This window comes from Pogoniulus pusillus, chromosome 20 (assembly GCF_015220805.1).
Source record: "Pogoniulus pusillus isolate bPogPus1 chromosome 20, bPogPus1.pri, whole genome shotgun sequence".
NCBI classification, from domain to species: Eukaryota; Metazoa; Chordata; class Aves; order Piciformes; family Lybiidae; genus Pogoniulus; species Pogoniulus pusillus.
Window position 1 is genome coordinate 23,177,700 of NC_087283.1, and position 16,335 is coordinate 23,194,034.

Here is a 16,335-nt window from a genome sequence, read left to right on the forward strand (position 1 = left end):
GAGCTTCTAAGGGGCACCAAAAGCCAGCCTGGCACTGGCTGCCTTGTGCCGGCAAAGCTGCAGTGGCAGGAGCAGGAAGGTGATTGGAGGGATGTAAAACCAACGCTGGGCAGAGACATCACTAAATCAAAAGCAGGCAGCAGCAGCTGGGCTGAGCTGGTCCTGGTCTCTAACACGCGGGGGCTGCAGCAGTGCTGGGCTGCCCCCGGGACAGCTTCCTGAAAAGATCAGCACACAGCCAACACAGATTCAGCTTTGGCTGCTTGCAGCTGCAGCCTTTGAGCCAGTTGGTGGTTCCAGCGAGTCCAGGCTCAGTCCCAAATCACAGACCAGGTAGAGTTGGAAGGGACCTTAAAGATCATCACTTTCTACCCCCCTGGCATGGGCAGGAACTCCTCTGCTAGCCCAGGTTGCTCAAGGCCTCATCCAGCCCAACCTGGTTGCCCAGAGAGGTGGGAGATGCCCTATGGCTGGAACCATCCCATGTCAGGTTGTCTGGGGCTGTGAGCAACCTGCTCCAGCTGCAATGTCCGTGCTGAGTGCAGGGGGTCAGACTGGATGGGCCTTGCCAGGTCCCTGCCCACCCAGTCTGGGATTCCCAATTTCAGCAGCTCCGCTCCCACCTCAGCAGGCTGCTGGCACACTCAGTTGCTCTCTGCTGTTTAATGCTCTGGTTTCTCCAACCCTGCCACCCCCAGCCATGCCACAGCTGCTGTCAGAAAGCTTCTGCATACCAGCAGCGTGCCCTCATCACACCGAGGAGCAGGGCCTTGGCTGGCACCAAGAACCATGCAAGGGCAGTCTCTGGCGGCTCTTCCAGGGGAATGGCAGCAGCGGGAGAGGGCAGCAGAGCTCCTGCCAGGCGCTGGGAGTGGCCTGGGTGCATCCTAAAGGGCAGAGCAGCGTGGAGGTGACAGAGCTGGGTCCCTGTCCCACCTAGAAGCGCTTCATCTGGCGGCGCTCCTGGCGCCGCTGCTTCTTCTCGCTGGCATCCGGCGCAGCGGGCGAGGGCGACTCAGCTGCCAGCCAGGGCCCCAGGATGTTCACCCACAGCAGGTACAGCGCTCGGCCAGGAGCCTGCAAAGCAACAGGGGCACAGCCTCAGGGCACCTGGGCAGAGCCGCAGGGCACCCTGGGGCCAGCTGTGGCAGGGGGGAGCTGCCCGGGAAGCTGGGATCTTGCAAGGGGCTGGGCTCAGGAACATTCCAGACTGCAGGGAAAGCAGAGTCCAGAAGAGATGCCCTGACTCGTGCTGTGGGCCCCTGCACACTTCCACAGCTCCTCAGCTTCACAGCTGGAGCTCCAGGCAGCAGGGCTCCAGCACCCAGAGGGGTCCTGCTGCTGGACCTTCTGCCTCTCCCTTTGCAATGAGAAGTCAAGGGGGTCCAGATGGGCCCTGGAGCACAGGCAGAGCCTAGGCTGCCTCTGCCAGGCCAGTGAGAGAGGGGCTCATGAGCCACAGCAGACCAGTGCCTGTGCTCCCACCTGTGCCTTGTGCACCTCCGTGGGATGCCCTGGAAGAGGCTAGGGCCCTGTGCAAAACAGCTTTAGCTGGAGGCACACAAGAGTCTGCTGAGTCACAGGGAAATCAAAGCCTGCAGCCTTTGGTCTCTCCATGTCCAGGAGCTGCCAGCCTCAGCCCTTGCCAGTGAGTGGCAGTAAACCAAGCAAGCAGCAGCACGGCCATGAGGAGGTCCTGCACAAGAGGCACTTGGAGCTGCCTCCTGTTCCTCACTGCCCTCTCACAGGACCAGAGAGAAAGGCCAAGGCCAGCCTAGCCTGGTTCCTTCCTTTGCACAGGCTTTTGAGGCAGGTTAAAAAACTCCCCAGCAACTTTGGCCTGACCCAGGCCATGGCCACAAGATGGCTCAGGGAAAGCACTAGAGAAAGGAGCAGCACAGGGGCTTACCAAGAGCCAGAAGTACCAGACATAGAGTGAGAAGCAGCTCAGCACCTGGACTATGGCTGTCAGCAGGATCACATCCTTCAGGTGCCTGAGGAAGCAAAGCAAAACATTCACCTTCTGTGGCCCTGCCACTCTCAACAGCTCCTCTGCCCACGTTGCTCCTGCCTTCAGGGAGCGCGCCCATGGGCAGTGCCTGCAGTCACCAAGCATCAGAGCAAGACAGAACCAGCAAAGCCCTCTGAGGAGCTGCTGAGCCAAGCTCCCTCTGCAGAGGGGCCCTGGGCAGCTCAGGGCACCAGCAGCCACACCACTCTCCAGACCCTGCCATACAGCCTTGACACATGGCATGGCATGAAGGAGGCTGCTGTGCTGGAGGCGGGGAGTCTGCCCTCTGCCACTTCACAGGCTGGCAGGCACACCTGGGAGCACCACAGGGCTGGGGTGCCACCAGGACAAGCACACAGTCACCCACAAGCCAAGCTAAGGCCACAGACAGCTGCCCCTCCCCTCCTGCTTATCCCACTCCAGGGTCTTCCACAGCAGCCTGAGGCAGAGCTGAGAGCAGCTATGGACAGGGACATCACCCTGAGGGGCAGCCTGGCACCCCAAGAAGTAAATGGGCATTGGGCCTTCAACAGGGGAGCGCTGTGATGGGCTAGAAAAACAGCAGGTCCTTCGTGCCCGTGGGACCACCACCACCTGCTGCAGCGAGCAGCTGCCCTCTGCCCATCTCTGCAGCCCTCCATCAGGTCAATGTCTCTCTTCTGTTCAGGGCCCCAGAGCTGGACACAGAACTCCAGGGGAGGTCTCACCAGAGCAGAGGGGCACAATCACCTCTCTCCATCGGCTCTGAACTCATCCAAGAGCGAAAAAAAACAAGGCAGAGGCAACGGTAACAAAACCTCTCGTGTCTGCCTGGGCAGCACAGCTCAGAGCGACCAGGAGCAGCTGCTTTGAGCTGGGACACCACCAGCTGAGATCCTGCAGAGTCCAGCCTGGCCTTGGACACCTCCAGCGAGGGGACATCCACAACCCCCCTGGGCAGCCTGTGCCAGCGTCTCCCCACCCAGAACTTCCTCCTGATATCCAACCTAACTCTGCCCTGCTCCAGTTCCAAACCATATTCTTTGGCCTATCCCCAGAGGCCCTTCTGAACAGCCCTCCCCAGCCTGCCTGCAGCTCCCTTGCAGATATTGAAATGCAGCAATAAGGTCTCCCTGGAGCCTTCTCCTCTCTAGGCTGCACATCCTCATCTCTCCCAGGCTGCACAGCCTCAGCTCTCCCAGCCTGTCCCCACAGCAGAGCTTCTCCAGCTTCTGATCTTCACAGTCTCACAGTATCACCAAGGTTGGCAGAGACCTCACAGATCATCAAGTCCAACCCTTTACCACAGAGCTCAAGGCCAGACCATGGCACCAAGTGCCACGTCCAGTCCTGCCTTGAACAGCTCCAGGGACGGCGACTCCACCACCTCCCCAGGCAGCCCATTCCAGTGTCCAATGACTCTCTCAGGGAAGAACTTTCTCCTCACCTCCAGCCTAAATCTCCCCTGGCACAGCCTGAGGCTGTGTCCTCTTGTTCTGGTGCTGGCCACCTGAGAGAAGAGAGCAACCTCCTCCTGGCCACAACCACCCCTCAGGTATCTTCACGGCCTACTGCGGACCTTCTCCATCAGGTCTAGGTCTCTCTTGTGCTGAGTCCCACATCTGCCCCAGCCTTGCAGCTGAGGTCTCCCCAGAGCACAGCAGAGGGGCAGGATCTCCTCTCTCCACCTCTGTCCACGCTGCTTTGGATGCAGCCCAGGCTGCCCTTGGCCTTCTGTGCTGCCAGTGCCCACTGCTGCCTCCTGCCCAGCCTCTCCCCCACCAGCACCCCCAAGGCCTTTTCCTCAGGGCTGCTGGCAATCTCATTAGCCCAGTTCCAGGCTGACTACCCAGACAGTGACTTGTGCCCAGCAGCGGCCAGGCCAAGCACTCAGCTGGACACAGGCATTCTCAGCAGGCATTTTCCTGGTAAAAACAGCCAGAGGCCTCCAGCTCCCCTGGCACCCACGGCCGCGGGTGGGCTGAGGTGGCTGCCGAGGCTCTGTGGGCAGGTTCAGGCAGCAGCTCCTGCTCACCTGGGCTCGTGTGGGTGAGGACACTCACTCTGCCATCCCCTGCTCCATGTTCAGGTCGATTCCCCCGTCGGCGAGGCTGCCGTCGTCCGTGAAGGACGGCTTTGCCATCGAGGTCATCGACCGGTAGCTGCTGCCGTACACCACCGAGCTGAAGACGAAGGCGAGCTGCAAGGACGAGACGCCTGTCAGCCGCCAGAGCCCCGCGGGCGGCTACCTGTCGCTCCCGGCAGCCGCCAAAGGGCCTGGATCTCGGCCCGGCCGGGGCAAGAGACGGAGACCTGCCCGCAACGGGCCTGGTGCTCACCCACGTCCAGGCGGAGGCGGCGGGGTAGAAGATCACCAGGTTCACCAGGGCGTACACGGCCTGCGGAGAGAGCACGGCACGGCTGGCACGGCTGGCACGGCTGCACGGCGCGGACACCTGCCGGCCCGGCCCGGCCCCGCACCGCACCCCGCGGGGCCGCCGGAGGGGCCCTCCCCGCCCGCACTCACGGAGGCCCCCAGGATGATGCGGAGGTAGAAGCGGAGCGTCTCCCGGTTCTCCTCGAAGATCTGCTTCTTGCCCTTGGTGCCCGCCTTCCCCCTGGGCTGCGGAGCCAAGACAGCGGTCAGCGCCCCCCGCGCCCCGCGGCCCCCCGCGCCCCGCGGCCCCCGCCCGCGCCCCCGCGCCCGCGGCCGCCACTCACCGCCATGGCCGCGCCGGAAGTGACCCGCGGGGCGGCGCCCTGCGCGCGGCGGCCCGGGCCCGCCTCAGCCCCGGGAGTGCAGTTCCGGCCGCGGGAGTTCCCCCGGGGCCTGCCGGGTCCCGCCGGGTCCCGCCGTGCGCGCCGCGCCCTGCTCCCTCCCGAGCTCCCCTGTCCCAGCCCTGGAGCGGCCCCGAGCCGCGCCCCGGGGCCTTCTGCCTTCTCCCCAGTGCCCCCGGGCCGCCGAGGCCTTTCCCTTTGCCGCGCAGTGCCGTGCAGGGCTTTAGGGCGCCGGTGCCAGCTCAGACCCCCCGTAGGCCGCATCGCCTCCCCTGCGCGCTTAGCGTCGGTACCCAGGGCCCTGCAGGGGCAGGGCCCCCCGGGCTGCTGGCGCCTTGGTGCCATCACAGAACCGCAGCCTGCGGAGGGCTGGAAGGGACCCCTGGAGCCATCGAGTCCAACCCCGCCGCCGACTCAGGCTGGCCAGAGGAGAGCAGAGCCTCCCCGGGCAGCTCCAGCGGCTCTGCTGGGTGCCAAAGCACCGGGCAAGAGCAGAGTTCCACTGTCAGGCGACCGTAAGGACCCTGTTCGGTGGCCCCAGCAAGCAGAAGGGAAGGCCCCCAGGGTCACAACGCTCCCGGCCAGCCTTCGATAGAAGAGCCTGAGGCTGAAGGGTGCGGGGCTGGGCCACCTCCGCAGTCTGCCCTTCCCTCCAGCTGTCGCCAGGCCACAGCTCAGTGTCACCCACCCACTTGCTGAGGGTGCCCCCACCCCACTGCCCAGGTCTCTGGCAAAGACGTTAAGCAGCACTAATCTTCAGGGCCTTCCCCAGGCACAGTGATGGTTCCACGCTGATGCTCCAGTCCCCAGGTTCCATCCTGCAGCCAGGAGGCTCCCAGGGTGCTCCCAGTGCTGCAGCACCACCCCAGTCTTGCCTGCTTCTGACACCTTTTGCCCTCTGGTCATCCTGACCCCTTCTCCAAACCTTTGCACGGACACCGTCCCCAGTTCTCCACCAGTGTTTATTGCCCCGCTGTGGGGGACAGAAGCACAGCTGGAGCCCCTGTGACCCACAGCACCCCTAGGAGAAGGTGGAGGCAGGAGAGGTGTGGGACACGGGGAGGAGGTAGCTGGTGGAGGTGCAGCAGTGCAGCAGCATGGCTGAGCTGTGCCAGGGAAGGCGCCCAAGGGGGAGGATTGCACCCTGCAAGCACAGCAGAGAGACAGGGGCCTGGCCAGGCTGGCACAGCAGCTCCAGAGATGCTGCACCCTTGCCAAACCCAGCAGAAAGGAGTGGTTTAGCCCTTTGTAACCCTCTCTTGACCAGAAAGGATCCCCTGTGCTAGCAGGGAGAGCCAGGCAGCACCTTAGCAGTGCTGCCCCTAGCTGTTCCAGGACTGCCCATACTTTCATCCCTGCCCACACCCTTGCCCTCTCTGCTCAAAATCTGGCTGCAGGGATCAGAGATTACATTGGGCTGGAAGGGACCCTCCGAGAGCATCTTGTCCAACCCCCTGCAGGCAGCAGGGACACCTACATCCAGAGCAGGCTGCCCAGGGCTGATCCTGAATGTCTCCAGGGATCGAGCCTCAAGGACCTCTCTGAGCAGCCTGTGCCAGTCTCTCCCCACCCTCACCCACTCCCTGCTGATGCCCAATCTAACTCTGTCCTGCTCCACTTTCCAACCATGGACAGGGTCAGTGCCACCACAGCAGGGTTCAGCTGTCTGGAGAGTATTTTGCTCTGCACCCCTCTGCAACAGGAGCCTGACGTTCCATGGCTCAGCCCCACACTCTGGCAGGAGGGCAGGACATGGGCAAAGCAGGGTGGGCAGTGCCCCCGGGGATGGCCAAGGTGCAGGCAATGCCTGGGCTCATCCCTTCAGACAGGAGTTGGGGGTCAGAGTCTGGAGGGTTGGTTTTGAGGAGTGCAGGCAGGGCACAGGGCGCAGGGAGGACCTCACTCCTCTGCGTGGCTGAAGTCGTACCAGAAATCTAAGTTGCTGGGGGGCTTTGGGACGGGAGGGGGAGCGTCAGGGATGCTGATGTTCTCTAGGTCCAGAAGCTGCAGCTTGAGCTCCATGGAGAGCAGGACATCGAGGTCGCTCTGTGCCCGCTCGCTCCTCATCTCCCTGCCCAGCAGCACGTTCAGCCCGTCGGTCCAGAGGCAGAACTGCGGGGCAGAGCGCAGCGCCTGCAGCGCCAGCCCGGCCGCACACTCGCCTCTCCCTCGCCCAGGAGGGTGGGCTGAGGGGCACACACGACACCCTTCCTTGCCTGCCGTCCCCCGGCGAGGACGGCTGGGCACAGCAGGGCTGACCAGCAGACCCCCGGAGCTCACCTCGTAGCGGGTGGGGGCGATGAAGTGCAGGCAGTACTCCTCCACGTCGTAGACGATGGAGAAGGTCAGCTCCAGGACATCCTGCGAGCACAACACAGAGGGCAGCTGGCTTCTTTCCAGCCCGGATGGGGTCCACAGCAGGAGCTGCCTCCCAGCCTCCTTCTCTGCACCCGGGAAATCCAAGAGGTCTCTGGTCTGAGGCCACTGCCCACAAAGCCACCCAAGCTGCCACCATCCCACTGCCACCAGAGCCCAGCAGCAGCTGGGAATGGCAGCATCCCGGGCCCCCGGTGCCTGGCAGAGCAGGGGTGCCGGGCCCCCGGTGCCTGGCAGAGCAGGGGTGCTGAGCCCCGGTGCCTGGGTGCCTGGCAGAGCAGGGGGTGCTGACCTTGTTCTGCTTCCCAGAGCTCTTCTCCTTGGGGTGCAGACACTCCTTCCCTACCAGCAGCATCTTCATGTCTGCCACAGGAACTGGGGCAAAGAGGAGCAGCTGGGACTGCCTCTCCTCTCCCCCGTGTCCCCAGCATTTGGAGCCCACCGAAGCCCAAGCACGAGGGCTCAGGGTGGGGGTGCCAGAGAGCCACCCTCCCCCACCCTGGGCTTTCACAGCACCAGCAGACACTGGGCTAGGCAGCAGTGCAGTTCCCAGCTTGAGGCACCCCCAGCACAGCGAGAGTGAGCAGAGGGCTCCCTCCTATCCCCCTCCTCTTCTCCACCACTCACTTTTCTCAGGCAGGCTCTCGATGGGGGGGGCAGACATCCCCTCCTCCATGTCCCCATAGTGCAGCACCTTGTGGTTGGGGGACAGGCGGCAGTACCAGAGCTTGTCTGCAGCAGAAGGGCCGGGGGGAAGCGCTCAGCATCTCCCCTCAGGTCCCTTCCCCTCTGCACCAGGCTGCTCCCCAGCAGCACCCCCCGTGGGTAACCCCCACCAGCCAGCCAAGGAGCAGGGCATGCTGCTCCCCACAGATCAGTTGTGAGTCCCCTGGAGACAGAGAACATGGGGACAAGCTTCTGTTCCCCCTCCTGGGACCCCCTGGGCTGGCACTGACCCTGCCTTCGGCGGGTGCTGATCTTCCTGAAGAGGGTACCCTGGCACAGGTGCTGGAGGCGCTGCTGGCAGACCAGCTCCAGGAGCTCAGGCTTCAGCCTCTCGCGCAGCTCCCTGGGGAGAACCATGCAGTGGGCTGGGTTGGAAGGAACCTCAGAGATCACACAGTGCCAACCCCTGCCATGGGCAGGGACACCTCCTACCAGCACGGGCTGCTCAAGGCCTCACCCGGCCTGGCCTTCAACACCTCCAGGAAGGTTGTGGACCCACAGCCTCCCTGGGCAACCTGTGCCAGTCTCTCCCCACCCTCACTGCCAACAATTCCTTCCTCCTCTCCACTCTCCCTCTCCCCTCTCCCAGCTCAAAGCCATTCTCCCTCCTCCTGGCACTGCCAGCCCTTGTCCAAAATCCCTCCCAGCTCCCCTGCAGCCCCTTCAGGCACTGCAAGGCTGCTCTCAGCTCTCCCTGCAGCCTTCTCCTCCCCAGGCTGCACAGCCCCAACTCTGCCAGCCTGTGCCCACAGCAGAGCTTCTCCAGCAGCCTCTCAGCATCTTGGTGGCCTCCTCTGGCAGCTCCAGGTCCTCTTTGTGCTGGGTTCCCAGAGCTGGAGGCAGTGCTGAAGGTGAAGCAGACTGGAGGGGCAGAATCCCCTCCCTGTGCTGCTGCTCTGCCTGCTCTGGCTGCAGCCAGCACACAGCTGGCTCTGGGCTGCAGCCACCAGTGCTGGACAGGATGCAGGACCTTGCCCTTGGCTTTGCTCAACTTCATGAGGGTGGCTTGGGCCCAGCTCTGCAGCCTGTCTGGGTCCCTCCGGATGGATCCTTTCCCTTTGCCTGTCAACAGCACCACACAGCTTGGTGCCACCTGCAGCCCTGCTGAGGCTGTCCCAGTGCCCACCTCACTGACGAAGATGTTAAACAGCACTGATCCCAGAACTGCTCCCCCGAGGGATGACACTTATCAGTGGTGAAAACTAGAAGAGGAGCTTGCCCAGCAGGTGCCTGCTGCCCTCCTCAGCCCCAGAGCATCCTCCCCACTGCTGCCCAGAGCAGCTCTGGTGCCTGCCCCCAGCCCACTGACAGCACAGGCACAGGCAGCGTCTCCTCCTGGTGCAGCCGCTCGGTCTGCCGCAGCCGCAGGATCTCGCTGTAGCTCAGGGTGTTCACTCTGCTCTTGAACAGCTCCAGCGAGGTGGGCTTCAGGGACAGGGTCCTGCTGATCTGCTCCCGCACCACCTGCAGCACCTGTGGGAGGCCCATGGTGTCACCTCCAACTGACACTCCTCAGCTCCCGTCCGGGGCTCCAGCATCCTCTCACACCTTGTCAAAGTCCTCCTGGGTGGCTCTCATCTCCTTCCAGGTCTTATTCACCAGCTGGATGCAAATGCAGAAGAGCTCTTCAAAGAAGTGATCCTGCCCGAAGAACATAGGGTAAAAGTCCTGAGCAGTCTCTGAGTCTGCAGGGAGAAGGACAGATGATGCCAGACTGCCCACAGGGGTCAGTGTCCAGGAGAACCAGGATGTAGAATCACAGAACTTTCAACCCAACCCCACCGTGGGCACTAAACCCTGTGTCCAAGTGCCATGGCCACACGGCTCTGCAACACCTCCAGGCATAGGCACTCCACCACCTCCCTGGGCAGCCTCTGCCAAACCCTGACCACTCCTACAGCAAAAGAATTTCTCCTCCTCTCCAACCTAGGCCTCCCCTGGCACAATTCCAGGCCAGTTTCTCTCCCTCTATCACCTGAGCCCAGGGGGCAGAGCCCAGCCGCAGCTGGCTGCAGCGTCCTCTCAGGGAGCTGCGGAGAGCAATAAGCACTGCCCTCAGCCTCCTCTTCTCCACACTGACCACCCTCAGCTGCTCCTCCCCAGCCCTCAAGGCCTCTGGGCCTCAAACCCAGACCCTCCCCCAACTTCCTTGCCTCAGGTGCCCCAGCAGCTTGTGCCCCCTGTGGCCAGCAGCCCTGGAGCAGGAGCCGAGTAGAAACCTACAAGGCTCTCCGAGGCGCAGGAGCTCGCAGAGGATCAGCGTGAGCTGGATGCTGCTCCGGGCGAAGGGACACTCATGTCTGTCCTCCCGTCTGCTGTTCTCCAGGACAAACTGCACAAGAGGGACCTTGCCTCACCTTACCTGGGCCATGGATGTGCAGGGCTGCCGCAGCACCAGGGCTCTGGCATCTTGGCCTGCTCCTGAACATCCTAACTGAACTGCAGCCAGGAGGTCCCCATCCCTAGCACAAGTCCTTGTGTCCCCAAGCCCAGCCCTGGCCGTGCAGGAGCTGATCAGGGGCACAGGTCAGAGTGCAGCCAGCACCTTGCAGCCACTGTCTGCTGGTGCCCAAACCATCCTGCTCTGGGGACTCCTCACTGCCACCACCATCAGAGGGTGCTCCTGCCCACTGGGAGGACCTGGCTCCATCTGAAACAGGGCAGCATTTGCCCAAAGGAGACATCTCACCTGGGTTTCATAAAAGCACAGAATTGTTTCTGTCGGAAGAGACCTTTAAGATTATCCAGTCCAAGCACCACCTAACTCTCCCCAGCCTGCTGCGGAACCATGTTCCTCAGCACCACATCTACTTTTCAGTCCCTCCGGGGATGGGGACTTCCCAGGCCTTGACTACCCGTTGGGGAAAGAAATTGTTCTTCATGCCCAGCCTCCCCTAGGGCAACTTCTGGACGTTTTCTCTTGTTCTGTCGCTTGTTTCTTGGGAGCAGAGCCCAACCCAAGCTGGCTGCAGCCTCCTCTCAAGGAGCTGCAGAGGACAAGGAGGTCTCCCTCAGCCTCCTCTTCTCCACATTAATCACCCCCAGCTCCCTCAGCTGTTCCTCCCCAGCCCTCTTCTCCAGACCCTTTCCCAGCGTCGTTGTTTTTCTCTGGACCTGCTCCACCCCCTCAATGTCTTCAGTGTGCTCAAGTGGAGTGAGGGCTCCACAAGAGCCCCCAAGATTCAAGGTGGTATGTCCAAGGCTATAGGTCACAGGGGCAGCTAAAGGTGGTGAACCCGAGCAGCTGTGCCAGGGCTTTCCCGCAGACAGCACCTACCCTGCTGTACGCGTTGGGGCTGTGCCTGGAGAAGTAGACCATGCAGTCCAGGGCCAGCAGTCCGGGGGGCGCCCGGCGGAGATCTTCCTCTGGGTTGGTGTTGTTCTAGGGGCACACAGAGAGCTGCGGTTGGGCAGCTGCCGAGTGCGGAGGCAGCAGGAGGGAGGCAGCAGGAGGGAGGCAGTGCCGGCAGGCTGCGGGCAGGGCCGGGCAGCGCCGCCGCGGGCGCACCGTGAAGCCCAACTTGCGGAACTGCTGCGCGCAGAGCGAGCGGCGCCGCTCGGGGCCGGGGCCGGGGCCGGGGCCGCCTCCCGGGATCTCGCCGTCCGCCTCGAAAGCCGCCAGGCGCAGCGCCTGCAGCTGCTCCCGCTGCTCCTGCGGGGACAAGGCAGGACACGGTCCGCTGCCGGGCACCGGCACCCAGCGGGCCGCCTGCTACCGCGGGGGCCCTTCGCCCGCCGCTCCTGCCGCTCCTGCCGCGGCTGCTGCCCGACCTGGGAGCAGGGGTCCATGCAGGCTCTCATGCGCGGCTCGCAGAGGCCGAGCCCGGCGGCCTGCAGCACGTACAGGTGGTGAGCCATCTCGTCCCCCGGCGGCTCCGCGCCGTGGATGATGTTCTGCGGGAGACCAGGCGTGAGAAGTGCCTCCCGGCCCTGCGGGCTCTGCTGCTCCGAGAGGTGGGCAGGGAGGGCGGTTTTGGGTGGCCCGAACTGCGGGCAGACAGGGATGCTACCCTGGACGTGTCGGTGCCAGCATGGCGGCACCCGCAGGAGGCATCAAGGAGAGGGCACGCAGGCCACCCAGCCTGCCATGGCTCTCCAAAGCTGGGGCTGCAGGGACGGGGGTGGTGAGGAAGGGCAGAGGATGAAGCACGGAGCAGAGCCATGCTGAAGCCAGCTCCTCACCTTGTGGATAAATTGCCTGATGTTCTTCTCCCTCAGATACTCCATCATGTCCTGGGAAGGGAAGAGGCTGTGAGAGGTTCTCCATCCCCACACACCACTCTGTCCCGGAACTCTCTTACCTTTGCAGTGTCCTGTGTGTCTGCCCCCTGCTAAGCTGGGTAAGGTGGGGACAGAAAGGAACCAGCAGCCTCGGGGGTGACACTAGTGAGGAGGAGACATGTCCTCAGCTTCCACTGTCCTAAGGCTGTCCCAGGATACTCAGACAGACACTGCCCCACCACACTGCCAGCATCAGTCAAGGAGAAGAGGCAGAGTGAGGACACTGACTTTGAGTGTCTCTGAGCACCTCTCATGGCCCCACCATCCCCAACAACTCATGGCCCAGCCATGATGGCCCAGATGTGCCAGGCAGTGGGTCTGGACCATCACAGGCATTGTGTCACCACTGGCTGTGATACTTCTCCTATCACTTGAGATCTTGCATCCCCTCAAAACTGCTCTCATGGGTGTGAGATAGCTGAGACCTCTTGGCAGCACAGCCCTGTGTCAGGGGCACTGCTGTGCCCACCACCCTGCCACCAGGTCCGACTCACCACCATGGCCAGAGGGCAGCCCCTTACCCGCCGTTCAGTGTTGGTGGCAGCCAGCAGCAGTGCAGTGAGCAGGGCCATGGCCTTCAGCTGCAGCTGGGTGCTTGTCCTGCAGAAGGAGGATGAGGAGGATGGGGAAAGCCACCAGGTCTGAGAATGGTCTTGCCCTCTTCAAAGCAGAGACCCCTCCCCACTTCACTGCATGGAGCTGGGGGACCCAGAGTGGTTGGAGCCCAGAGTGAGCAGCTGCTGACAGCAGGGCCAGGGGCAAGGTGGATTGCATGGCTGTGACTGCAGAACACCTGTGGATGAGGCACTTAGTGCCATGGTGTAGGTGATTGGTTAGGGCTGGGTGATAGTTTGGACTAGATGATCTTGGAGGTCTCTTCCAACCTGGTTGATTCTGATTCTATGATTTTGGAGCTGCAGGAGTGAGCCCTGGGAATGAGCCTGCCCATGTTCTAAGAAAGAAAGACCTCCACACTGAGGAGGGAGGAAGAGGAGGAAATGAAGAACCTACTGAGGCATTTCACAATGTCTGTTGAGCACAGCATCATCTCCTTCTGCAGGGAGCAAACAGCTGCTCCTAAATGCAGCAGGGAGAGGGAGGTGAGAGCCAAAGCCAGGAATATGCCTCACCTGAAGCACCAAGATGTCTGACCCTCGTGGAAGAACCTGACCTGAAAAGGGGATGGCTTCCAGGACAGACCAGCCTTCCCCCAGCAGCGGGGACAAGCCAGGCCCCAAACACCCACAAGGTGTTCAGGAAGGGACAACACAAGGTTGTGCCAGGGATAACCAAGAACACCTGGCGAGATCCCCTCCATCACCTCTTCCCCACCAGCTCCGGGACAGGGTGAGGGGTCCTCTGGCCTCAGCACTTACACCTGCAGGTGAGTGAGGAGGTGATCCAGTGTCACCTCTTTTTTGACTAGGTCAAAGAGATGGCGACTGGTGGGCACCATGTTCTCCAGGATGGACAGGGAGAGCTGCTGGATGGAGGCATCCACTGCACTGGTGTTGGCATAACTCACCACCTGCAGCACACAGCCCCAGCTGTTGGCACCACCTGAGCCTGCCTGCAGACAGCAAGGAGCAGTCTCCAGGGCAGGAGCTGTGGAGTCTGCAGAAGTTGCTCACCTTCTTGATGAAGGCTGAACTAAGAGTCTCCCAGGAAACAAAATCATGCTCCATCAGCTCCATGAAGGCCTTGAGGGTGTGAGCCAGTATCTCACCTGTACTGGAGGGGCAGAGGAGCAAACACAGTGAGGAGGGCTCCTCACAGACACCACCACGGGACAGGGGTACAGCTGCATGTTGGTGTGTGCTAGGGACAGGAGCAGAGAGCAGCAAGCAGGAGAAAGGAAGGACAGCCCTTTGGGTAAGAGATCAGACTGGCTTAGTCAGCCCAGGAAGTCAAGGCAGGGGAAGTTCAGTGGCTTCTGGAAAGCTCCTTTGTCACGGTACAAAGATCACTGCAGACAAGCCCTTGGGAAAGCCACCCCACCCCACCTCCCTCCCCCTCCTGCCAAGAAACACACCCTGCACTGCCAGGCTTTGGGCTCCACATCCTCTGTGGAGAGACTCCATCACATCCTGGGCGAGTGAGACAGGCCTGTGCTGGGCAGACAGGGTTTTCTTGAGCTGCCCACAGACCTCTCATGGCTCAAACCTCAGGGTTATTTAGGGTGGCAGGACTCAGCAGCAGGGGTGGCTAGGGTCATCATGGAAGGCTTTCTGACAACAAAACCCATGGGCCTGCAGATGTCCCAGACAGCAAAAGGATGGTAGGTTTAGGGCTGGGCACATTCATGGAGAGTCAGGACCAGAAAAGTGTGGGGACCTGCCCTGTCTGCCAGTGAGCAGGGACACGGCAGTCACATACCTGCAGGTAAGGAGGCTGCAGAGCCAAGCACCGTGCCACCACCACTGCCCTTCATGCCACTCACAGGAATGAGACAGGGACACTCCAGCAGCCATCTCACAGCTCACGCAGCATTAGCAGGGGAGAAGGAAAAGAGCTGCATGGAAAGTCCTCTCCTGATACTCACTCCTTGCCTTCTTCCACAATAGAGAAGATCTGTTTCAAGCCATTCCTGTTGATAAACTCCTGAGCAAAGGTAATGTCCTGGGAGAGGCTTGCAAGCTTCTTCAGCGAGTCTGCCTTCACATCCAGGTTGTTGCTCTGGATCTTGCTGTACAACTGCTCTGCTTCTTGGCCCTACCAGGAAGGAAAGAATCAAGCCAAAGGGTCTCACCAAAAAAGGTGCGAGGCTTGCAGAAGGCTGGAAGAACATAAACCACAAGTTCTTAAAGGAGGCTCCAGGTGGGAAAAGCCCTGTACCGAGAGACAGAGCCACCAGAGCAGGGAGCAGGAAGAGCTGAGGAAGGAGGTTGAAGCTGGCACCGTGTTTGCTGGGCTGCCCCGCGCCTCCAGGGCACTGCCAGATGCTTTAGCGCCTCACTCCTCCAAGCGCTACCGAAGGAGGATGAAGGCTGAGACAGGTCTCCCTGCACTACCGCTGGGCCCGTGGCACCGAGGGGAGGCACGGCGAGCCAGGAGTCACCAAGCAAGGCAGCGGCAGAGGGCCTGCAGCGGCAGCGCATCACCCAGTGCCGGGGCATAGCCCGGCAGAGCCCGCGGCGGAGCCGAGGGGGGACAGCGGGATGTACCGGGGAGGTGGTCAGCCGCAGAATGCTTCCGTTCTTAATCTCCCTGCGGTTCTGCAAGAGGAAAGGCAGCGGTGAGCCGAGCACAAGGGCGGTGGGGCGGGGCGGGGGCTGGCGCTGCCTCACCGTCTCGGTGATGTAGGTCTGCCGCCCGTCCGCGTACTGCAGGGCGTAGCGCTCGGCGTTGGGCAGGCTCCACCTGGGCGACGTGCGGCCGGTTACAGTCCCGCAGGGCCGGTGCCGGCCGCCGTGGGCTGTGTCGCCGCGACCGCGATACTCACGCGTCGCAGACGTCCTTGAGCACCGAGGCCAGGGGCTTGGTCTGCAAGCGAGAGGGTGGCCGTGAGCCAGGGGTCCGCTGGGGGCGGTGGGGATTTCATATCCAGGACCACAGAGCCATAGGACGGCGGCGGCTGCAGGAGGCTCTGGAGATGAGCCAGTCCAGCCCCGGCCAGGGCAGGGCAAGCAGCAGCACATCCTGGGGCGTTCCAAAGTCTCCAGAGGAGACTCCACAGCCTCTCTGGGCAGCCTGCTCCAGCCCTCCAGCACCCTCACACCAAACGACTTTCTCCTCCTGCTCAGATGGAACCTCCTGGGTGCCAGTTTGTGCCCACCACCCTTCGTCCTGTCCCTGGGCACCACTGACAAGAGCCTGGCCCCTTCTTGCCCCCCACCCCCCAGGCATTTACAGCCATCGATGAGGTTCCTCGGAGCCGCTTCCTCTCCGGAGAGAGCATCCCCAGGTGTGCCAGCCTGGGGTGCCGGGTGGTACCTGGTGCAGCTCGATGAGCTGCGGGATGGCTCCCACCATCTGGATCGCGATCTTCACCACGTCCGTGGGCGGCGGCATGCCTCCCGCGCCCACGCCGCGCCGCCGCTCCGGCCCCGCAGTTCTGGGTTGCTGCCGCCGCTTCCCGAGAGGCCCCGCTGCCGGTCTTGGGGCCTTGCTGCCACTACCGGCACCGGTGTCGCTGGCGGCCACAGCCCCAAGCAGGCCCGGCCCCCTCACCTGAGCTGACGCGG

At 62.5% G+C, this 16,335-nt stretch overlaps 2 protein-coding genes across 16 annotated transcripts; both read right to left on the minus strand.

Moving 5' to 3' along the window:
* Nucleotides 1-648: 648 nt before the first annotated feature.
* On the minus strand, nucleotides 649-4,780 carry TMEM208 (transmembrane protein 208). Its single transcript, XM_064160685.1, has 6 exons — nucleotides 4,712-4,780; nucleotides 4,518-4,613; nucleotides 4,330-4,389; nucleotides 4,054-4,190; nucleotides 1,910-1,994; nucleotides 649-1,077 (listed from the first exon to the last, which is right to left on the minus strand). Exons 1-6 carry the CDS (start codon nucleotides 4,715-4,717, stop codon nucleotides 937-939), a joined length of 525 nt encoding a protein of 174 aa, XP_064016755.1. The 5' UTR covers nucleotides 4,718-4,780; the 3' UTR covers nucleotides 649-936.
* Nucleotides 4,781-5,491: 711 nt separating this feature from the next.
* Nucleotides 5,492-16,321, minus strand: ELMO3 (engulfment and cell motility 3). Of its 15 annotated transcripts, none has more exons than XM_064160670.1 (21): nucleotides 16,085-16,321; nucleotides 15,594-15,634; nucleotides 15,439-15,511; nucleotides 15,316-15,366; nucleotides 14,694-14,863; nucleotides 13,783-13,882; nucleotides 13,528-13,679; nucleotides 12,673-12,751; nucleotides 12,053-12,103; nucleotides 11,642-11,764; nucleotides 11,379-11,522; nucleotides 11,148-11,252; nucleotides 10,094-10,202; nucleotides 9,419-9,555; nucleotides 9,180-9,343; nucleotides 8,101-8,213; nucleotides 7,772-7,876; nucleotides 7,437-7,519; nucleotides 7,049-7,129; nucleotides 6,696-6,880; nucleotides 5,492-5,912 (listed from the first exon to the last, which is right to left on the minus strand). In XM_064160670.1, exons 1-21 carry the CDS (start codon nucleotides 16,160-16,162, stop codon nucleotides 5,525-5,527), a joined length of 2,532 nt encoding a protein of 843 aa, XP_064016740.1. In that variant the 5' UTR covers nucleotides 16,163-16,321; the 3' UTR covers nucleotides 5,492-5,524. The 15 variants fall into 15 exon arrangements, 13 of the variants coding, with proteins under 13 accessions (XP_064016740.1, XP_064016741.1, XP_064016739.1 ...); XM_064160671.1 differs by lacking the exon at nucleotides 10,094-10,202 and adding an exon at nucleotides 12,172-12,253; XM_064160669.1 differs by having other exon boundaries at nucleotides 12,053-12,253.
* Between the last annotated feature and the right edge of the window lie 14 nt (nucleotides 16,322-16,335).